Source organism: Tursiops truncatus, chromosome 15 (genome assembly GCF_011762595.2).
Source record: "Tursiops truncatus isolate mTurTru1 chromosome 15, mTurTru1.mat.Y, whole genome shotgun sequence".
NCBI classification, from domain to species: domain Eukaryota; kingdom Metazoa; phylum Chordata; class Mammalia; order Artiodactyla; family Delphinidae; genus Tursiops; species Tursiops truncatus.
The window spans coordinates 59,299,863-59,322,932 of record NC_047048.1 but is presented as its reverse complement, the minus strand read 5'-3'; the positions used below and the strand labels follow the sequence as shown (position 1 = coordinate 59,322,932).

Genomic DNA, 23,070 nt, shown 5'->3' with positions numbered 1-23,070 from the left:
CAGACTCATCCCTGCAGAGGCCAGGCAGGTGACATGAATGAGAGAGTCTGGGTGGACACTGGCTTCATGACCCACTTCAAAGGGAGCAACTGCTCACTTCCTGCCGGTTGTGACCCTGTGGGAATGCAGCCCACTGTGGCCAGGGGGCTAGATTTTTCAAGAGAAGATGGCAATCTGGATGTTTCTGTGAACATCTCAATTTCAAAATGAAAGCTGAGTGAAATATTTTTAAATCCTTGTGGACCAAGTGAAACACGTGTGCAGGCACACCTAGCCCAAGGGGGCCAGTTTGACCCTGCCCTTAAGATTAAGAATCAGGGTTGAGCCTGGTACCACCACTGAGCACCTGTGTGACCTTGAGCATGTTAACTTCACCCTGACTCTTCTTTCCACATGTGTAACGCAGGGATGATGATAATACCTGCTTCACAGGGTAAAATGAAGTTCGAGGTGAGAAGCATTTAACATGGTCCTCCATAAATTGTATTATTCCATTGTCCAGAGGAGGAAACTTAGGGTCCAGGTGCAGAAGCAACTTGTAAAGGGGCTTCAAGCAGCCAAGGTCAGGGCCCCAAATTTTGGTTTCCGTCTCCTGGTGAAGTGTTACTTCGGGGTGCTTGCCTCTCCCTCCCTGTTTGAATCTGCAGATGGTGTTAGGCTGGCGGTTCAGGGTGTGGAGTAGTGGGGTTCGTCCCCATGCCTAGCACGTAACTGGCCCCCAGTGTAGATGTTTTGAATGACTGAAGAACAGCAGCAGAAGCCACAGTGATTCCTGCCCATGAGATTCTTACCAGTGTGTTTTGGGAACTGAGATGAAGGCTTTTCAAAACTTTGTCCCCCTACACCTGTCCGCCTAATTCTTCCTCTACCAGATTCAATGAATTCCTAAGGTTGGACAAAGCCTGTTTCCCCAGTAAGAACCAAGGCCAAGTGTGCAAGTCTCATTCACAGAGGGTATTTGGGGACTGGGATACCCATAGATGCTTTAAAAGAGGACTAAAGCAGGTTTGGGAGGGCTGGGCACCTATAGAAAGGGGGCTTGGGGCCTCAGGAGTTACAGTGAGCGCTTCCTCTTGGCCTCTGATTGGAAGCGAGATTGACCACAAATCAAAACAAAACCTTTAAGAAAGAAAAGGTGGAAGAGAGCCACTTCACCCAGGGCAGCCTGCATCTGGTGTCCGAATGAGCACAGGTGTAAAAGCCTGCCACTTCAGTGCAAGGTGGGACAGACACAGGGAGTACCTGCCCCCCACCCCGCCAGGTCCTCACCCCAGGGCCCCTCCAGGGTGGCTGAGGCTTTGCCTGGTCAGCAGCGCAGTTTGGCTTCCTGAACCCAATTCTGTCTCCTCCCTCTTCTTTTCACAGGTGTTTATCCCTAATAAATATCTTGCACCCCAAACTCAGTCTCCGTGTCTGCTTCTGGACAACCCAGTCTGCAGCGGATGGTGGAAGGGGCTGGACAAAGGGAAGGGGATCACTGGCCCAGCAATTGCAGCTGGGCACCTCTGATACGCACTCCCTCAGGAGGAGTCTCGTTTCCACCAACACTGTCAGCCCCAACCTCAGGGCTGCACGCTTTCCACCCTTTCCAGTCGGCCTCAATTAGAAACTCCGGCCTCAGCCCACAAGTCACTCAGGGCCCTCTGCTGATGCCATTCTCACTCGCAGTCCCTCCCCTGGCCTAAGCTGGAGAGAGAGGCTAAAAGTCTGTGTTTGCCCTTCACGATGCCCTGGGAGAGGGAGGGCAGGGGGCGTGTAAAACGCCAGGCCTGAGACGGTGCTAGAGTACTGCGGGCCTTGGGCAAGCGCCTCCCTTTGTAGGCCTTAGTTTCCCCCGGGGTGATGTGGGGGAGGAGGAAATACGAATAGAAGTGAGACCATTTATTGTTATTTTGTTTCCTTCCATTTCTGAAGGAAATGGATTCTGACCTGTGAAAGGTGGGGGCGAGACCTGCTTATGTGGACTTTGGGGACGCCTAGTGGCTGAGAGGAGTAGGAAGCATTGCGGGCGCGCGGTGGAGAGGTTGCAGGGTGTGTCCCACTCTAATCCCCCTGCATTCATGCTCTCGGATTCATCTCTGGGTCAGGTTCCTGGCCGGGGCGATTTGAGCTATCTTGGTTCCAGGGCTTTAAAAACGCCTATACGCTGATGTATTGGCCACCTATTCCTATGTAATGAAACGCCACAAGGTTAACCGCTTAAAACAGCATGCATTTATTATTTCATAATCTCTGTGGGCCCAGGGTCCAGGCATGCCCAGCAGAGAATCCTGGGTTCTTTGCTCAGGATCTCTCAAAGCTGCAGTCACACTGTTGTCTGGGCTGCATTCCTTTCTGGAGCTCAGTGTCCTCTTGCAGAATCACGGGGTGGCGGGCTGAACTCAGTTCCTTGTGGTTAAAGGACTGAGGCCCCCATTTTCTTCCTGGCTGTCAGCTGGTACCACTCTGGATTCCTAAAAGCCACTCAGTTATTTTCTTCACAGGCCCTCTATCAGTGTGGAGGCTTATTTTGTCAAGGAGCAGCAGGAGAATCTTTCTGCACCTTCAAGTCACTTGGCTCAAGGAAGGCTCTCTTTTAAAGGGCTCACCCAGGGAAATGGTCCTTTTGATTCACTAAATATCAACTAATTTAATCACATTTACCTTGATCACATTTATGAAGCCCCTTCACCCTTGCCGATAATGTAAGCTAATCACAAGAGTGACATCCGTCATGCTCCCGGGTCTTACCCACACAGAGAGGAAGAGGTTATGTTGGGCACGCACACCAGGGAGTGGGAATCTTGGGGGCCACCTTAGAATTCTGCTTATCATAGCCGTAGCTTCTTAAGCTTATAGCTCCATCCCGACACTGCCAGACTCATTATGTTTAGCTGCCTTCTTGTCGTCTTCACTGGGATATCTAATTGGCACCTGAAACTTGGCATGTCTAAAAATGAAGTGTGTTTCCCCAATCCTCCCAAGCCTGCTCCCCCACCCACATCTTCACTTCTTCACATATTACTTTAGTTGGCCTTTTAAGGCCAGCAAACTTGACTCTTCTTTTCCTCATAGCTTCATATCCCTTATAGCCTATTGGTTCTATCTTCAAAATGTGTCCTGTGTCCTATCACCTCTCACCTTTTCCATGGCCACCCTCCTGGTCCTGCCCCCATCATCTCTTGCCCAGTATCCTTTACCAGCCACCTCGCTGAATTCCTTGCTTTCTCCTTTGCCCCATTCAGTCTTGTTACCCACAGAGCAGCCAGAGGAATCTGTTTAAGCTATAAATCAGACCATATACCGTCTCTGCTCGAAACTCTCCAATGGCCCCCATCTCATTCAGACTAAAAGCAAAAGTCCTCAACAAGGCCTGTGAAACCCGGTGTGATCTGGCATGTGGCCCACCCTGGGACTCATCCTTGCTACTTTGTCCTTCTCTCACCATGCTCCAGCCACCCTGGCTTCCTTGCTGTTCCTCAAAACTGCCAAGCACACACCCACTACAGGCCCTTTGCACATGCTGTTCATTCTGCTTGAAATGCTCTTCTCCCAGGCTTGCTCTCTCACTTCCTTCAGGTCTCAGCTCCAATGTCACTAACTCAAAAAGTCTTCCCTGACAGTTCATATAAAGTATCACCTCCCCTTACGCTATCCCCTTACTTTGCTTTATTTTTCATAATAGCATTTATCACTATCTGGCATTTATCATATAAAGTTTTATTTTGTATGTATCTCTCCAATTAGTATGTAAGCTTCATGAGGAAGGAATGGCCTCTGCACTGGGCTCCATGCCTTAGCTCATTCAATCACTCATTTGCTCACCCATGCAACAAACATTTATTAAGGGCCTGCTTTGCCACGCTCTGTGCTAGGTGCTGGGTGTACAAAGGTGAAAAAAACAGACATGGTCCATCCTCACTGAATCCTCAGGTCTGGGGAGCAGAAAGACCCATAAACACAGGGGTGGAAATACATTGATGGAGATGGACAGTGGGGCTGGGGGGACACAGAGGAGGCCCTTAATCCAGACATGGAGCAGGGTGTGGTCAGGTCACCTCCTGGAGGAGGTGATGTTTAAGCTGTGACTGAGACCTCAGTGCATTGTTGTGGTTTTAGGACACGGCTACAAGTTCTTTGACATTCCTCCCATAAATTTCCTCCCTCTTGAATCTGGGCTGGTCTTCGTGATCTACTTGTAACTACTAGAATGCAGGAATGAGGCTGTAGGTTTCCAAGGCTAGGTCACACTGAACCACCGTAAGAAGTCCAACAACCCTAAGACTGTCACATGATCAAGAAACCCCAAAACACGTGGAGGGACCACACGCAGGTGCTCCAGGTAATACAGGCACTGCCAAGGCTCCAGACACGTGAGTGAAGAAGCCTTCAGAGGATTCCATCCCCTAGTCATTCAAGTCTTCCCAGGTGAGACTCAGCCACCATGGAATGGAGACCAACTGCCCCCTCTTGCGCTGCCTGAATTCCTGACCCACAGAGTCCATGAGCAAAATGAAATGACAGTTATTTGCACTATTCAGTTTTGGGGACAGTTTGTTATGCAGCAATTAAAACTAGAATAGTAGGATGAGGCAGGTACGGGGGAAGGATGAAGCTTTCCAGACACCAGTGAGAGCAAGTGGGAAACTCGGCAAGAGAGGCTGACATGGAAGGAAGTCGGTTGTGGCTGGAGGGGTTGGGAGGAGAGAGGAGATAGACTGGCAAGAGCCTGAAGGGCCTTGAAGGCATTTAGACTTTATCCTGGGTGTCCAGACTGCAGCTCAAAGGATCATCTGAACACATAAATCTGACCACTGCTGCAAACTTTTCAGTGGTTCCCTATCACCTTCAGGATAAAGTCTAAAGTTCTTGGCCTGGCATTCAAGGCTCTTTGCGGTTGACTACTGTCTTATAGACTCTTCTTCAGCTATCAGCTCTACCCAGTGAAAATGCCCTATCGTGCCATTTGTCTTTGCTCTTCTTGAGAAATTGGAGGGACTTTGGGCTAATCACTTTGCCTTTTGAGGACTCAGTTTCCCCATCTGTACAGTTAGGTGGTTGGGCTAGAAGTGTTTAAGAGCATATCCAGCCTGGCTTTCCAGAAGCCTATGGAACCTGCCTGTCTAGCTTCTTCCAGGTTGCCTAGCAATGAACATCAATACTCTCCCCCTTCCTCAGAGGTTTCTTAGCAACCCAATTTCTCACCCTCAATTGTTTTCAGGGTTTCCTACTAACTAAATGAATGTCAAGTTCTGCTTTTTCTCCTCCAAAAAAATCTGAGACCAAGGAATCTCTTTGGAGACCTGGATACAAACCCAGAATGGCAAGAAGCCTGGCTTGAGTCAGTGGATGATTTGCTGTAACACTTAAAGAAACTACCTGACATCTCTGGCTTTTATTTCAGATTATGAATACCTATCAGGCACTTTCCCTGTTCTCTTGTGTGTGTTTGAGTCAACTACTAAATTTATTCACTCTTTCAACAGATCTTTACTGAGTGCCTACTCTGTGCCAGGCACTGTCCTAAGAACTGGGAATTCATCAATGAGCAAAACAGACATAATCCCTGCCTTCATGGAGCTTACACTCCAGTGGATGGAAACACACAATCAAGAAACTGATAAATCTATACAATAATGTCATGTAATGAAGGTGGTAAAGTATGAGGAGAGGCTACTATTTCAGACGAGGTGGTTGCATCAGTCAAGAGAGGCTAGGAAAGCCAGGAGAGGAAGGGCAGAAAAACCCTAGCTTCTCCCTTTTTCCCACCCACCTCTGCCTCCCATTGGCTGAGCTCAGCTGGAGGCCAGCTGGCAAGGGAGGCTGTGAAATGCAGCCTCCAGGGGTCAGCTCTCCAGAGCAGGGAAAGAACAAGGAATGGACTGGAAGACAAAAAGGTCCAGAGCTGCCTTGTGACCCTTGGGAGGTCCACAGGTTTTTTCAGTTCACTTCCTGCCTATAAGCTGTTGGGGACCGTAGGATCTTTTTTTTTTTTTTAACATTTTGATATTTTAACAAAAATTGTGGTAAGATATACATAACATAAAATTTACCATCTTAATCATTTTTTAGGTGTACTGCTCAGTGGCATTAAGTAGCCACATTGTTGGGTAACCACCACCACTGTCAAAACTAAAACTCTCTGCTCAGGAATCCGATAACTGCCCATTTACCCCTCTCTCCAGCCCCAGGCAACCACCATTCTCCTTTCCGAATCTATGAATTTGACTACGTACCTCATATAAGTGGAATCGTACAGTATTTGTCTTTTTGTGACTGGTTTACTTCACTTAACAAAATGTCCTCAAGGTTCATCCATGTTGTAGCATGTGTCAGAACTTTCTTCTTTTTTAAGACTGAATAATATTCAATTGTATGCATATACCACATTTTGTTTATCCATTCATTCGTGGACAGGCACGTGGGTTGCTTCCTCCTTTTGGCTATTGCTATGAATGGGTGTGCAAATACCCCTTCAAGACACCCTGCTTTCAGTTCTTTTAGGCATATATCCAGAAGTGGAGTTGGTAGATCATAGGGTAATTCTATTTTTAATTTTCAAATTATTGCCATACCGTTTTCCATAGCAGCTACACCACTTTACATTCTCACCAACATTGCATAAGGGTTCCAGTTCCTCCACATTCTCGCCAACGCTTGTCATTTTCTGGTTTTGCTTTTGTTTTTTTTTGATAGTAGCCATGCTAATGGATGTAGATTCCTAGGATTATTTTGGGATTTGAACAGTCATGGGCTTTTTATCCCAGGCTTATGATTTTTTTCGGCAGACAGTTAACTCAAAAACTTAGGCTTCAGGACTTCCCTGGTGGTCCAGTGGTGAAGAATCTGCCTTACAATGCGGGGGACGCGGGTTCGATTCCTGGCCAGGGAACTAAGATCCCACATGCCGCGGGGCAGCTAAGCCCATGTGCCACAACTACAGAGCCCACGGACCCTGGAGTCTGCACGCCACAACTAGAGAGAAGTCCTCACACCGCGTCGAAAGATTCCCGCATGCCTCAATGAAGATGCTGCATGCCATAACTAAAAACCTGACACAGCCAAAAATAAATAAAAATAGATAAATAAATAATAAATAAATCTTAAAAAAAAAACCACTTAGGCTTCTTATCCATTTGACGATAGCCAGTTTCATGTACAAAACCATACCCACAGTATGTTTCAACACATAGTCCTTAGGTTTGCTTTGTTTCTCTTTCTTACCCCAAAGAGCTCTTTTTTTTTGGAGGGGGGCTTGTGTGGGGTTTTTAAAAAATATTTATTTATTTATTTTGGCTGCGCTGGGTCTTAGTTGCAGCACGTGCAATCTTTTAGTTGCAGCATGCAGGATTTTTAGTTGTGGAATGCGGACTCTTAGTTGTGGCATGCATGTGGGATTTAGTTTCCCGACCAGGGATTGAACACAGGCCCTCTGCGTTGGGAGTGCGGAGCCTTACCCACTGGCCCACCAGGGAAGTCTGTATGTGTTTGGATTTTTTTTAATTTAATTTTTAGTTTTTATTGGAGTAGCAGTGTTTGCGGTACGCGGGCCTCTCACTGCTGTGGCCTCTCCCGTTGCGGAGCACAGGCTCCGGACGCACAGACTCAGAGGCCGCGGCTCACGGGCCCAGCCGCTCCGCGGCATGTGGGATCTTCCCAGACCGGGGCACGAACCCACGTCCCCTGCATCGGCAGGCGAACTCTCAACCACTGCGCCACCAGGGAAGCCCTGTGTGTATCTTTTTTATTGGAGTAGCAGTGATATACAATGTTTGTGAGAATCTTTTTCACTTATACATATACATATATATATATTCATCTTAGGATTCTTTTCTTATATAGGTTATTACAGACTGTTGAGTAGACCTCCCTTGTTATACAGTAGTTCCTTGTTGATTACCTATTTTACTTTATTTTATTTATTCTTATTGGAGTATAGTTGCTTTACAATAGTGTGTTTATACTGTACAACAAAGTGAATCAGCTATATGTGTACATATATCCCCTCTTTTTTGGATTTCCTGCTCATTTAGGTCACCACAGAGCACTGAGTAGAGTTCCCTGTGCTATACAGTAGGTTCTCATTAGTTATCTGCTTCATACATAGTGTCAATCCCAATCTCCCAGTTCATCCCACCCCACCCCCCCTTAACCCCTTGGTATCCATACGTTTGTTCTCTACGTCTGTGTCTCTATTTCCAAAGAGCTCTCTTGATTGAATGGCAGCTCTCAGGAATAATTAGGTGGTAAAGCCACACCCTTTATATGATCTTGGCCCTCAACCATGTTGTCCATCGGAGAAGTTTTACAGAGTATGTTCATCCAAACACTTTTAAAATTCAATCTCTTAAAAAAAAAAAAGAAAAATTCAATCTCTTACTCTAATTAACTTTAGCCCAAGATACTTTAATCAACAGAGAAGTTTTTTTAAATGGGTGTGAAGGCCCTTAACTTAATCTATGCCCTGAAACATTTTAATGAATTAATAGATTCTACTGTGCTCAACACCTCTTTAAAGCTCAGTTCTTTCCATTTGGGGTCTAGAAGCATTAGAATTTTCCAACTCTGCAAGAATCTAAATTTCTGAACTCTGTTTCCTTTTATTTCTGCTTGCAAATCAGCCTATTCTCTTCTTTTTTTTTAAATAGATGGCACTGTCTTTCTCTTATATAAATTTATTTATTTATTCAATTATTTAATTTCTGGCTGCATTGGGTTTTCACTGCTGCATGTGGGTTTCCTCTAGTTGCTGAGACTGGAGGCTACTCTTTGTTGCGGCACGAGGGCTTCTCATTGTGGTGGCTTCTCTTGTTGCAGAGCACAGGCTCTAGGCGCACAGGCTTCAGTAGTTGTGGCACGCGGGCTCAGCAGCTGTGGCACGTGGGCTCAGTAGTTGTGGTTCATGGGCTCTAGAGTGCAGGCTCAGTAGTTGTGGTGTATGGGCTTAGTTGCTCCGCGGCATGTGGGATCTTCCTGGACGAAGGCTCGAACCCGTGTCCCCTGCATTGGCAGGCGGATTCTTAACCACTGCTCCACCAGGGAAGCCCAGCCCATTCTCTTCTGAGCTCATCTCACTCTTGAATATTCAAATAAATGCAGCCAAAGGCACCCCTGTAGTCAGCTTCCCAAGTTACTGCAGTAAAAGTGTTACTAAATGTTTTGGTTCTGTAGAACAAGGATTGCCAGCTCCCCTGCCTGTGGCCCCAACCACTAAGGCAGTGACACACAGTTTGGTTTTGGTAAGTACCCTACTTCTGGTACCAATTTCTTAATCAGTCAGAATAGGCTGGACTATGACATAGTAACAAATTAACTCTGAAACATCAGCAGGTTGACATAGTAAAGGCTTATTTTTTACTTAAACATATTCTGATATTGTGACTCTCCAAAGCAGCTTTCTCCACTGAGACTCAGCAATCCCGTCTACCTCCATCTTCTGATGCTACCGTGTCAACATGTAGCCTCCACAATCGTCACGGCAGGAGGAAAGATAACTGGAGGGTCATGCACCAGCTCTTAAATGGTCTAGCGGTTCTAAAACACGGCCCCCACATTATTTAACATTTCTCCTACTGAGAGTGGAGATATGTCTCCTCTTCTTAAATCTGGCCTCTGTGACTGAAAGAATACAGTAGAAGTGACACTGAGCCACCTTCTAGACTCTAGCCTTGAGAAACTTGCAGCTCTCACCTCTTCTTTCCTGGAATACTCATTCTTGGGATCCAGCCACCAGGCTGCAAGGAAGCTGGAGAAACTGTGGAAAGTCCTACAAGGAGAAGAATTGAGGCCCCCGGTCCTCAGACACAGGTGAGCTCCCACCTGGCAGCCATCACCAGCTTGCCAGCAATGTCAGCAAGCCATCCTGGGAGTGGCTCTTTCCAGCCCCCAGTCAAGTCACCCCAGGCGATGCTAAGTGGTGCAGACTTCCCACTGAGGCCTGCCAGTTGCAGATTTGTGAGCAAAATAATGATCATTGTTGTTTTAAGTCACTAAGTTTTGGGTTGGTTTGTTATATAATAACAACCAGAACAAATGCTTTGGCCCAGAAGTGACATGCATCCCTCACTCTGCTCATAGCTCATTGGCCAGAACAAATCCTACGGCTTTGTCTAACCTCCAGTGTGAAGCACATAGAAATTTGGTGAGCAGTGTATGTCTCTATCACAGTGATGCAATAAAACCTCTTTGATAAGGTGACATATGGGCAGAGATCTGAATAAAGCCAGAAACTAGCTATACAGATATCTAGAGAAAAGAAAGAGAGGCAGAGAAGCAAACATGTGCAAAGGCTCCGAAGCCTTGAGGTAGGAGTTTGCCCACTGTGCTGTGTTCATTCAAAGAAAAGCAAGGGGGCCAGTGTGGCTGGAGTCCAGCAAGTGAGGGAATGGAAGAGATGAGATCAAGGAGGGAAGTAAGGTTGTGGGGGAAGGGCAATTAGAGGCCACAGTAAGGACTGGTTTAGCATACCTACTGCTGCATAGCGAACAATCTCACAACGTATACCTTATAGCAACACCATTTCATTGTCTTGCAAGATTCTGTGGGTTTATGGGATTCAGTGGGATGGTTCTTCTGTTCATGTGATGTCACCTGGGGGCTCAAGTGGGCTGGAACATTCAAGATGACTCACTCACATGATGCTGCCCAATACAATAGCTGGTGCTAGCCGTGAGCCGCAAGTTTGGCTGGGGCTGTCGACTGGAGCATCTACATGTGGCCTCTCCGTGTGTCCTGGGCTGCTTCTGCATGGGGACTGGGGTCCAAGAGAGAGAATTCCACAAGTGAGTGCTCCACAGTGCGGGGAAAGCTGGTCCTCTTGAAAGCCAGGTCCAGAGCTGGCAGAGCATTACTTTCACCCCATTCTATTGGTTAAAGCCGTTGCTGGGTCAGCTCAGATGAGGAGGAGCAGAGTGACAAAGAGTGTGTGGCCATCTTTTTTTTTTTTTTTTTTTTTTTTTTTGCGGTACGCGGGTCTCTCATTGCTGTGGCCTCTCCCGTTGCGGAGCACAGGCTCCGGACGGGCAGGCTCAGCGGCCATGGCTCACGGGCCTAGCCGCTCCGCGGCATGTGGGATCTTCCCGGACCAGGGTGCGAACCCGTGTCCCCTGCATCGGCAAGCGGACTCTCAACCACTGCGCCACCAGGGAAGTCCCTTGTGGCCATCTTTAACCCACCAGTCTTTCCCTTTTACCTGGAGTAAGATGAGATGCCATGGAGGGTTTTGAGCAGAGGAATGAGAGAATCTGACTCACAGTTTAAAGGATCATCGTGGCTGCCATGTAGAGAAGAGACCACTAGGGGCAGGGCAAAAGCACTGGGGGGATGGGGATGGATGTGGGGGTCTGAGATGGCAGTAGTCATGCCCAAAGTAGGGCCCTGGCAACAAGATTTGTACCACTGACACTTGGCTGACCAATATGGTGACCCCCTAGTCACATGTGGCTATTTCAAATTAAATTTAGAGTAATTAAAATTATATAAAATTTAGAATTCGGTTCCTTAGTTGCAATAGCCACATTTCTTTCTTTTTCTTTTCTTTTCTTTTTTTTTTTTTGGCCACGCTGTGTGGCATGAGGGATCCTAGTTCCCCGACCAGGGATTGAACCCGTGCCCCCTACATTGGGAGCGCAGAGTCTTAACCACTGGACCCCCAAGGAAGTCCCTCTAGCCACATTTCAAATGCTTAATAGCCAAATGTGGCGAGTGGCGCCAGTATAGGCAACACAGATATAGAACACTTCCATCTTTGCAGAAACTTCTATTGGATGGTACTGGCTTAGACCTTCTCATCTCTTACGAGTTTGCACATCTAAAATCTTTAACTACAGGATCCCACATTCTGACCTCAGACTACCTTCCTTCCCATCCACTTATTTTTACACTACATTGAGCTCTTCAGTCTGGATTCCCTGAGTCTTCTCCAGATCCATCTGCTCCCCTCCTGGGCTGCTTTGGCATCCTTCCCCAACAAGCCAGGATCCATCGTGAGGTCCATCATGAGAACTGTTCTCTCCCTTGCGCTCTGCATCACCCATCACCCTCTCCTCTGCCTCACCAGGAGCTGGGGTACCAGAAGCCTTCTTCTTCTCTCCCAGGTCTCCTGACACTGCCAAAAAAAGTCACAGCTATGCAGACCCCTGTCTCCACAGATCATGGCCTCAGAGCCATCAGAGCAAATTCAGCTTCTGTCACATTGTGGCAGGCCTTGGGCAAGTGACTTACCTTCCCAAACCCAGGGTTTGTCATCTGTAAAATGGGGATTATCAGAGCTCCTATCTCATAAGATTATTGAGAAGTCAAATTATCCTGGCACATAATAAATTCTCAATAAGTGATATCCATCACCATCCTCATCATCATTATTACTGAGTGTTCCAAAGCTTTACCACTCTTTAAAAAATTATGGTAAAATATACGTAACATGAAATTGATCATTAGCAACATTTGGTACATTCATAATGTTGTGCAACCATCACCCCCATCTAGTGCTGGAACACCTTCATCACCCCAAAAGGAAGCCCGTTAAGCAGTCACTCCCCATTCCTCCCTTAACGCAGCCCCAGGAACTGCTAGTCTGCTTTCTGTCTTTATGGATTTTCTGAGTCTGGGTATTTCATATATATGGAATCATAGAATATGTGGCCTTTGTGTCTGCTTCACCACCCTTTGAAAGGGTGTTGAACTAAAACCTTTCTATTTTGGTGGTCAAATGCTCTACCCTGGAGCTATACCCCCCCTAAACCTTCCTCTTTCTTAATTGATAATGCTTCTTGTTTTCCTCAAAAACATTCAATTTAATACGTTTTCTGTCACTCAACTTCCTACCCTCCTCACCCATAAACAATAAAAATAGTAGTAACAATAATAGTAGTAACGATGACAATAGTGAATTGAGTTCTTATTCTGTTCCAGGTGCTTTGCTAAGTGTTCTATATACACACCTCATTTCACTCTTATAACCCCTTTGAGACACAATTGCTGATATTATCTCTATTTTCCAGTTAGGGAAACTGAGGCTCAGAGCATTGAGGTCATGTAAGCACAGAGTGGCAGAACCAGGGATTCAAATCTGGATCTGTCTAACTCCAGAGTTCAGCTCACAAACACCAACCTGCATCTCTTCTCAGTGGCCCTCCTCCTCTCCTTGCCCGGGTCTCAGAGGGTACTGGATCCTTCCTATGCTGCTGGCTCAATGCCAGACCATCTACCTATACATTTGACCTCATCCCTTCCCATCACCTCCCCAACCTCAGCCATCCCCTCTCTCATATCATCGGAGCTGAAGCTGATTCTCACAGATGTGGAGTAGAATCATCTGGTTGCTTCTCTGTTCACTTGTCTGATGCTGGAACTGGGATGACTCAAAGGCCAAGCTCAGTTGGGATGGTGGTGACTTCTGTGGGTTCTCCATGTTATTTTGGCTTTCTTTTAGCATGGCAGCCTCAAGGAAGGCAGACTTCTTGCATTAGCACCTCAGGTCTCCAAGAGCTAGAGTTCCAGGAGGAGTGCCTGTCCTTTCATGTCCTGGCCTCGGAAGTCAGAGCGTCACTTCCACCATACTCTATTGGTTGAAGCAGTCTTCAGCTCACCCGAGATACGAAAAGAGGGTACCTAGATCCCACCTTGCTGCAGGAGAAGTGCTAAGGAATTTGCAGCCGTGTTTTAAAACTGCTGCAGGTTGTTTCCAATCTTTTGCTGTTCCTGCACTTCATTTTACCCCCCTCCCCCGCAACAACTCTTGAATCCATTCATTTCTGTGCAAGCCCACTAGGCCAAGACATCGTCATCTCTGACATGGAGTCTCCTTACGGATTTCTTTCCTACCTTGCTTGGGCTTTTTATCCTGTTCTTCCCAGGGATCGACAACCAGAGGGATCTTTTCAGAGTGCAGATCAGATCACACCCCTCCCCTCTTTACAACGCTTCCATGGCTCCCTATTACTCTTGGGTTGAAGTCCAGACTCCTTACCTTGGCTTGTGAGGCCCTGAAGGGTCTCACGTCTGCCTGCCTCTCCAGGTTCATCTCCTGTCACATGGGAGGGCTTCAGTCTTGAGCTCTAGGAATTCCTCTCTCCCTCTCTCTCTCTCTCTCTCTCTCTCTCTCTCTCTCTCTCACACACACACACACACAGTTAAATGGGTGTAGTACATATATAGCACTTAGAGAAGTACTTTGCTCACACTCAGCATCATATATTCGCTGTTTTTATTAGTCTGTGTTCAGTAGATGTTTATTGAGCTGCCTGCTCAATGCCAAGGGCCCTGTGAGGCTCGGGGATACAACAGTGAAGGAACAGGATGTGTCTCCACCTTGCAGAGTTTATGCATCCCTGTGTCCCCGGCCCACAGCCCAAGGAGAGACGGAACGGACACTCAGGGCACGAAAGCACGTGTGCACAATGGTGCCTGAAGAAGCTTGGAGAGGTGTGGTGACTTTGCCAAGCCCATAGAGTGAATGTGGGACAAAGCCAAGGCTGTGGGTGGGCACACGACAAGGAATGAAGTAGACTCAGCTGCCTGGCAAGGGCTGGCTCTCCAGGGAGATGGGCCAGAGGACATACTGTCCAGGACGGAGCTAGGGGTAGGTTGGGAGAGAGAACAAGGGAGGATCCTTCCAGAAGGGAAAGGACTTGTCTCTCCCAGCAGCTTCTCTCCAACCCCAGCTCCCTTCTCAAGATAAGGGGCGCTGATCCTCAGCAAGGGGTAGGGGCTCGAAGAGGGAGAGAATGGAGAGAGGATGGGGGACTCAGTGAGAGTGTGAGGACTGCAGTCAGATAAGGGGCTCCTGATGGAGGCAGGAGGGGACTTCCTGGTAGGGACCCGGCGGGAGAGACGTGGGGCTCAACGAGAGAGCCAGGAGTCTGTGAAGAGGATGGGGGCGCAGCCAGTAGATGAGCGTTTGTACACTGGGGTGAGGGTTCCATGAGGGGGATGGAGGCCCAGAGAGGAACAGAGGATACAGTGCGGAAATGAAGGCTCAATGAAGTCAAGGGTCTTCAGTCAGAGGGTTGGGAGATTGAAGGAGTGATGGGACAGCCAGACGAGGAGTTTGAGGGACTGCATGAGGGGGTGGGGTCGAGGGATATGATGGGGTCCCCGCGAGGGGCCTGGGGTCTCAGAGAGAGAAGAGAACTCTTGGAAGGGGACCAGGGCTCGCAATCCTGCAGGGGTCCGAAATCTGCAGAGCCAGCCCTCAGGGCGCGCCGGCGCCCCCCCACCCGTGTCACCCCCGCCCCCCAACTGCGGCGCAGGCGCCAACACAACCTGCTTCTGCTCTGCTCGCGTTCCCGCTCCCGCTCGGCGGAGACTGCGGACGGAGAGGTGAGCTCAGCCCTGCCCCACGCTCGGCCCGACCCCCACCCCGCCTCCTCCCAGGATCTGGAGAACCCCCACCCCTGCCGCATCCCCAGCCCGGCCGTGTCCCGCCTCGGGCGGGACGGCGGCGCCCCAGCCCTGGTGTGCCTCGGGCTTTGCGAGGTAGGGTCTCGGGGAAGTAGCAGGGGCAGAGGTCTCGCCAGCCCAAAGCCCGGAGACACTTCAGGGTTGGTAGGCTGGGAGGAGGCCTCAGAGGACAAGACCCCACCCACCTCTGCAGAAAACCCATTCCCGCCCCTCTTTGCCTCAGTTTCCCTCTAGGGGAAAGGATGCACTTAATCTCAACTGGGGAACTGGTGGTCGGCTCAGAAACAGTGTGCGGTGGGGGCGGGGGAAGTTGGCCTGATTTCTCTGGTCTCACCCCCCAAGACAGCGTCCCTTCCGCCTGAGCTACGCTGGACGCTGGAGTGCGCGGGTCCGGGGGTCTGGGAAGGAGAACTGAGAGAGGCCCCATAAATACGAGAGATCCCACCCATCTTCGGGCCCTCGTGGCTGTCACCGCTCGCCTCCTCGCCGCAGCCTCCACCCCTCGGACCCAGTAGCTCCGTCCTCTTCCCTCTCCCTTCTCACGGAGCTCCTCCCCCATCCCGCCTAAGGACAGCTCCCCAGCAGTTCCTTGGCAACCCTGGTCCTGGGCTCTCAGCATCCTCTCCCACCCTCCCCCAGACCGCCAGTCCGCCTCCCGGCAACCCTAAAAGGAGGGGGAGGGACCCGGTCGAGGGGGAGGCAGCGTCAAGGTCACCTTCCCGCTCCGATGCCAGCAGGATCGGGTGATGTATATTTGGAGGAGAGGGACAGTGAGCTGCACGAGAGGAGGAGCTAACCCTGGCCTATAATCCCTGAGCTCCCTCCCCGCCCCGTCCCCTAGGATCTTCGGTTAATGGTCTTTGCACTGATGCCCACCGCCCCGCCGGCCGGGATGAGGAAGCTGAAATCTCCTGGGGCGGTGCCCGCTCTGGCCACACCTTCTGAAGAGCCCCACCCCTCCCCCTCCCCTATTCCCTCGAGCGCCGGCTCTTCACCTCACCACTCGCCCTCTTCTTTCTCTTTGGCTTTTGATCTCTGCCTTTCCCCATTGTATGTCAGTGGGGGTGGGGGGTGTTGTCTCTTACCCCTTTTCCCTTCTTTCCCCTGAGTTTTGGGTGAGGGCTGTGGAGAGCTGTGATTTATAGACAGGCTTTAAGGCAGCACTTCTGTGTGCTGGTGTGGGTCCATAGAACCACCTCCAACACACACTGTGGCTCTGTGTGTGTGTGTGTGTGTGTGTGTGTGTGTGTGTGTGGTGTGTCTGAGTGTCTTTGTGCTGTGTGTCTAGCTCTGTGTGTCTCTGTGTGGTATATGTGTGCCTGTCTGTATATGTCTGTGGTGTTGTGTGTGTGTATGTGCATCTATCCGTGTATGTCTCTGGTGTGTGTGTGTGTTTCTCTGTGCTGTGTGTTTGTGTGCTGGTGAGTCTTTCTCCACAGGGATTTGAGGATCACATCTGGAAATGAGAGGGGACTAGAAATTTGTCTTATCCTTCAGTGTAAGCACATTGCTTCATTTTGTTTGAAACTGCTCAGAGGGACTGAGGGCCATCATGGCATGGGGGGGAGCCCAGTCCTTCCCCAGCAACCCCCACCCCCTTTGCTTTTAGTCCTAAGGATGTTTGGATACACAAGGACCTTCCATTCCCTAGGCCTCAGTGTCTCCATTTGTGAAAAGAAAAGTCCTTAGATAGGTTTCTTTAGAAATCTAATGTTGAGCCTAAGAACACCTAAGCCTGAGGACCCCTGACTTTCACCTTCTGTGGAGTCAAGATTCCTTGGGACTTGGAGATTGTTGCCTTCTGAGGGGCAGCCCTGGGGAGGGATCTTTTAGGACCTTGCAGCTTGGGGAGCTCCACCCGATTGGACGAGTGTCAACTGTGACACTTTCAGCCCAGAATACCTTGAAAGGCGGGAAATTAAGGGGAAGAGATTTGGAGAGGAGATGGGGATAAGAAGCTCTCACTCTAGACATGGGGCTCTAGAAGTTCAGGATAAAATAATAATGAAGAAATTACAGTAATAATAGTCACAGAAGCTATCATTTCTTGGCACCGGACACAAAACTGTATAAAGCAGGTATGATTATCAGCTGTGTTTTACAGATGAGGAAACTGAGGCTTAGAGAGGTGAAAGCACTTGTCTGACATCACACAGCCGGGAAGTGGTGATCCTGGATTCCAATCCAGACAGTCCCGGCTCCAGAACCCACAGTTCCAGCCACTGGGTGGCCTCCACAGGAAACATGCAAATTTATTGCCACCTACGAAGGCTGTGGGCTAAGCACTCAGTGCCTTGGCCCATTCACACTCTACTCAGACCAGGATTCCAGAAGGACAGGCTCTGCTGTGAGTGTGAGCTCTCTAAAATGGGTGGAGAGGTGAACGTAGCACAAAGATTCCGGGGGCCTTGGAGAGTCACCATGGGCAACCCTCACTGCCCCCTCCCTCTGTCCACTGCACCTGGCCTACCCCACAGGGACCCAGGATGCCAAGCTGCGAGCGTCCCTGTGGCTGCAGCCGAGGCCCCAACGTGGAAGATGGCAAGTGGTATGGGGTCCGCTCCTATCTGCACCTCTTCTACGAGGACTGTGCAGGTACCCCCCTCAGCGATGACCCTGAGGGGCCTCCTGTACTGTGCCGTCACCGACGTTGGCCCTCACTGTGCTGGAAGGTAAGGTGGAAGGAGGAGCAATTCCTGTGATTTCCTGTGGTTTCAGGGAGGAGGTGGGATCAGTGGATAGAAAGAAAAGGGGCTGCGTAGCAATTAGGGGTCTTGCATGTTCAAACAAGAGGAAACCCAACTCAAATGAGTTTCAACAATAAAGGGAAAATATTGCTCATTTTATGGAAGAGACCAGAGGTTGGGGGCCTTCAGGCAAAGTTCGCTCCAGCAGTTCAAAGCATCACACTGAGGACTCAAGATTTCCTTCAGGCTCCCCATGGTACCCCCATCCTTGCAGCCCATTAGTTTGAGGCTCTCCCCATGTGTTCTCCAAACGACTGCTCCCAAGCTGACCCTCAGTCTCTCACTCCACACCTTCCAAGGGAAATCAGAATTTCAACCAGTATTTCTTTCAGAAAAGAAACAATGCTTTTCACTTCCAGAAGTCCTGGCAAGTATTGCATTGGCTCTGACTGGGTCACTTGCCCAGCCCTGAGCTAATTACTGTGGCCAGAGGGATGGTATATGCTGACTGGCAGGAAGAAGGGTTCACCTCACTTAAATCTTCCTGTGGCTTCCCGAAGATATACTGGGAGACTGTTGCCAGGACAGTAGAAGATGTGAGAGAAACGAACAGTCAATGTCCATGCCAGCCATGGAGGGTGGTCAGTTAGGGAGCACCTGTGAGTAAAGGCATGGAAGTGGCAGTGAGCTGGGTCCCTACAATGCTCTTTGATAAATACTATAGGAAGCCTGAGACAGAGGGTCCCTCCTCTCTGCTTTCAAAAGTCTTCGCTCTAGTGGGAAGGCGAGGTGCCAACCTGCACAGAGAATGCACAACCTCAGGCCAGGTGTGCAGAGGATGGCAGGAGAGGAAATGCCCTCAGTGCCTGGGGTGATCAGGGAAGACTTCCAGGAGAAAGTACGTATTTTAAGTTTTTGAGCATCTTCTTATTGCCAAGCAGTGTGCTAGGATCTTGGGGACACAGAATTTAAGACGATGTGGTCCCTGTCTTTGAGGAGCTCCTAGCTGTGGTTCATTTAGTCATTCTGCAAACATTCGCTCAGCTACTGCTGGATACCAGCACCGTGCTAGGCATGGAAGACACCTTGGGAGCCAAAACAGGCAGTCTCTAATCTCATGGCTTTCCCAGCTCTCAGTCCAGTGTAGCAGGCAGACAGACATCACTTACATAGTAACCAAGGTACACGTCCAGGTGTGCACCAAGGTGAGTGCACCGAAGAGCAAATGGGCACAGCGTTTGCATGAGTGCAGAGCTGGGGACTTGACCCAGTCCAGGGGCATCCTGGAAGGCTTCCCTGAGGAGGTGAGGTTTGAGATGCATGTGATCTGAGGGATGTGTAGAAGTTAACCCGACAGAGGAATAGAGGTAGAGGGTAGATGGGACAGGGGGATAAGATGGGACCCAAATGATGATTCAGGGGGACTCAAGGCTGGCAGAAGAAGTCCACTGCCAGGTGGGAGCTGAAAGGGAAATTGATTCAGAGGCCTCAAGATTTCAAATAGAACGTGATAGTTTGTGCCCTTGTCAATTAGACCTAACAGGTGTGTCTATGATCCCATCTTTTAAGGTTGGACCAAGGGGTTACCTTTAAGTCCAGTTGGGATCCAAGGTGATCCCTTGGCCTGGGGCCCCAGCTGACCCTGACTGCCTCCCAATCTGTCTGCTTCTCTCCAGATCAGCTTATCCTCAGGTACCCTGCTTCTGCTACTGGGTTTGGCAGCCCTGACCACTGGCTATGCAGTGCCCCCCAAGTTGGAGGGCATCGGAGAGGGAGAGTTCCTGGTGTTGGATCAGCGGGCAGCCGACTACAACAAGGCCCTGGGCACCTGCCGCCTGGCCGGCACAGTGCTCTGCGGGGCAGCCGGGATCTTGCTGGCCATCTGCATGTTCTGGGCCACGACTGGCTGGCTGAGCCAGGACCCCAAGGCAGAACCCTTGGACACTGAAACCGATGGCCACATGGAGGTCTTCGGGGATGAGCTGGAGCAGCAGTTGTCCCCCATTTTCCATGACACCAGTGGCCGGTCTTGGTTCTCACCACCCGCCAGCCACTTTGGGCAATCCTCTGTGCAGACCATCCAGCCCAAGAGGGACTTTTGAGCCACCCTCACGGCCAGAGGAGGAGCCAGGCCTGGGGTCTGGACCCTTCCTCCGCCCCACCGCATCCCACCTTCCCATTGTCTCCCTAACTTCTCCCTTTCAATGGGGCCCCTTCCATCTAAGCCCCCAGAAAGCCCAACTCCTGGTCAGAAAGTCTGGAGCTCACATCTCTGTGTCCCCTTCCCAGGGGTAGGGCTCTAAGTCCTCCAAGATGCCAGCCTTCCCCGAGTCACCCCAAAACTTCCCACCCATTCCTCCTTTCCAAAGCCATTCAGGGGCAGAAAACTCCCTCAACCTATCCCAGCTCTTTCCTCTGTATGACCTTGGGCAAGCCCCTTACCCTTTCAGACCATCAGTTCCTGTCTCTGCACTAATGAAGGGTTTGGACCAGATTCTAGAGTTCCATGACTTTCTTTTTCTCCCCAGGATATAAGTATTACCTTCCATAGGCAAAGATAAGGGGAGGGGTACTGGGGTCATTCTTATCCACTGACCCCTCCCTCTGTCAGCTGCACCAGGAGGCCTCAGGATGGGTCCAAGATGCTCACTTGGACCAGGATGGTGCAAAAACATTTCCTCCTTACAGTATGTTTTCTATACATCTTGGCATCAGAGCCCCCAGTCCACCCCATCCTGAACGATTACTAACCCCAGTTTACAGATGAGGTGGCGGAGGGAGGCTGACAGTCTGCAGGAACTCGGACCCACGTCTGTAGACTCCTGGAACAGATCTTGTTCCACAGTGGGAGCAGGACCCCACACCTTCCTGGCTTCCAGGGGACCCACAGGGGTGGCACAGGTTCGGCCCAGAGAGACTAGCTGATGCCTAATGGTCCCAGGTGGCTCAGAAGATACTTTGGACATGCATTTAAATGGTCTCTAAGAGCCAGGGGGCAGGAGAACTGGGATGTATTTGCCCCTCCGAGTCCACCCACCTAGAAACCATCACCCACAGGTCCTGACCTCACCCTGTACAAATGTGCCCTCCTGGAGGCACCAACCCCTCCATCCTTGAGGCTCCCCAGCCAGATGCATCATCTCTGTTCTCTACCACTAGGGGGAGCTCCAAGACAGCTGGAGAGAGATGCCCAAGGCTCATGCCTCTACCCTCCCCCTTTAGTCTCAAGGTGGGGGTGGGGGCAGCCCTCCTGGGAGGGTCCTCAGTCCTCCTCCACAAAGCAGGCCCTACTGCCCCTCCCCATTCTGCACCCTTCCACCGCCCCGCCCCCACCCCTTGCCTTTCAATAAACAGCTGGGATGGATACTGACTTTGCTTCTCTTCTCCCTGACCACCAGGGCCTGGGGAGGGAAGAAAGAAACTGCTATGAGCACCTACTGTGTGCTGGGCTCTTAAATCCATTATTTCTCGTTTGCGCCTCACGATAATCCTTTGAGAAAGTGGATGATTCTCTTCATTTTACAGATGAGATGAGAAATTTCTCAGCCTTCTTGACAAATTTCTGTCTCCATCCCTGAGAGGGATGTGAGGAGGGGGTTCTGAGGGCCGGAGCTGGAGCCAAAGGTGGGATCTTTTCCAGGAAGATAAGAACAGTTAACCTTCACTAGCACTCACTGGGGGCCAGGCCTTTTTCTCAGGGCCTCACAGACATGAGCTCGGTGAACCTTCACAACCACCTAGGTGGGGACTGTTATTCCCAAATCTCACTCCCAGGCTCCAGATTTCCACCTGAATTCACCTACATGTTGAATCTCAACTCAACTTTGCTGAACTGTTCTCCTTTCCACCCCTCCCCTTCCAGACCTGCCCCTCCTATGCTGCCCACTCCTGAGAGAGTGGCAGCTCCGCCCAAAGCCTTGAAGTCATCCTTGACTCCTCTCTTTCCTCACAGCCTGAATCCAAGCCACCAGCCAGTCCTGTCAATTCACCCTTGGAAATGCACCCGGTACCTCAGTGCTTCTCGCCATCCTCAAGGCCAGCTCCCTGGCTCTCATCTGGATTATCGCACAAGCTTCTCCCCGGTCTCCCGGCACCTTGCTTCTGTGCGCACACATGCACGTGCGCACACACACACACACACACACACACACACACACACACAGACTCCAATCTTTACAGAGCAGTCACACAGATCCTGGATGACATAGGTTAGACAGTGTCCCCTCTCTGCTTGGAACCCTCCCGTGGCTCCCACCTTACCCAGAGTAAAAGCCAAAATCCTCCCTGTGGCCTACAAGGCCTGACGTGATCTGCTGACACCCTTCTCCCACTTTCTTCCCCTGTGGCCTCGGCTCCCACCACTCTCCCCGCTCCTGTCTCCTCTCCAGCCAGACCGGCCTCCTGGCTGTTCCTTCAGCATCAAGCACAGCTCCTGCCTGAAGCCTTTGCCTAGCCGTTCCCTGCTGGTGTGTTCTTCCTGAGTTCAGCACCTGGTCAATCCCCCCACTTCCTTCAAGTCTTTGTGCAAATGTCACCTTCTCAGTGGGGCCTTCCCTGAGCAGCCTATTTTTTGGGGGGGCTGTGGGATCTTATTTCCCTGACCAGGGATCGAACTTGGGCTCTCCACAGTGAGAGCAAGGAGTCCTAACCATTGGACCACCAGGGAATTCCTGCTGAGCAGCCTATCTTAGAAGGTGACTGTGCCCCCATTCCCTGTTCCCTGTGTACTTTGGGTTGGGTTTTTTTTAACTTTTTATTTTATATTGGAGTACAGTTGATGAACAATGTTGTGTTAGTTTCAGATGTACAACAAAGTGATTCAGTTATACATATACATGTATCGATTCTTTTTCAAATTCTTTTCCCAATTAGGTTGTTACAGAATATTGAGCAGAGTTCCGTGTGCTATACAGTAGGTCCTTGTTGGTTATCCACTTTAAATCTAGTAGTGTGTACATGTCAATCCCAAACTCCCTAACTCTCCCTCCCCCCTACCCTTCCC

The 23,070-nt window shown here is 50.0% G+C and overlaps 1 protein-coding gene across 1 annotated transcript; it reads left to right on the top strand.

The window, feature by feature from the left end:
* Positions 1 to 17,785: 17,785 nt before the first annotated feature.
* Positions 17,786 to 21,373, top strand: NRSN2 (neurensin 2). The gene is made up of 2 exons (XM_033841121.2): positions 17,786 to 18,053; positions 19,745 to 21,373. Exons 1-2 carry the CDS (start codon positions 17,868 to 17,870, stop codon positions 20,168 to 20,170), a joined length of 612 nt encoding a protein of 203 aa, XP_033697012.1. The 5' UTR covers positions 17,786 to 17,867; the 3' UTR covers positions 20,171 to 21,373.
* The last annotated feature ends 1,697 nt before the right edge of the window (positions 21,374 to 23,070 follow it).

Bases quoted from the DNA above. Each gene is read 5' to 3' on its own strand.
- NRSN2 (XM_033841121.2), top strand. From the start codon at position 17,868: ATGCCAAGCTGCGAGCGTCCCTGTGGCTGCAGCCGAGGCCCCAACGTG. The intron at 18,054-19,744 runs GTAAGGTGGAAG...GCTTCTCTCCAG, and splicing joins GGCCCTCACTGTGCTGGAAG to ATCAGCTTATCCTCAGGTAC.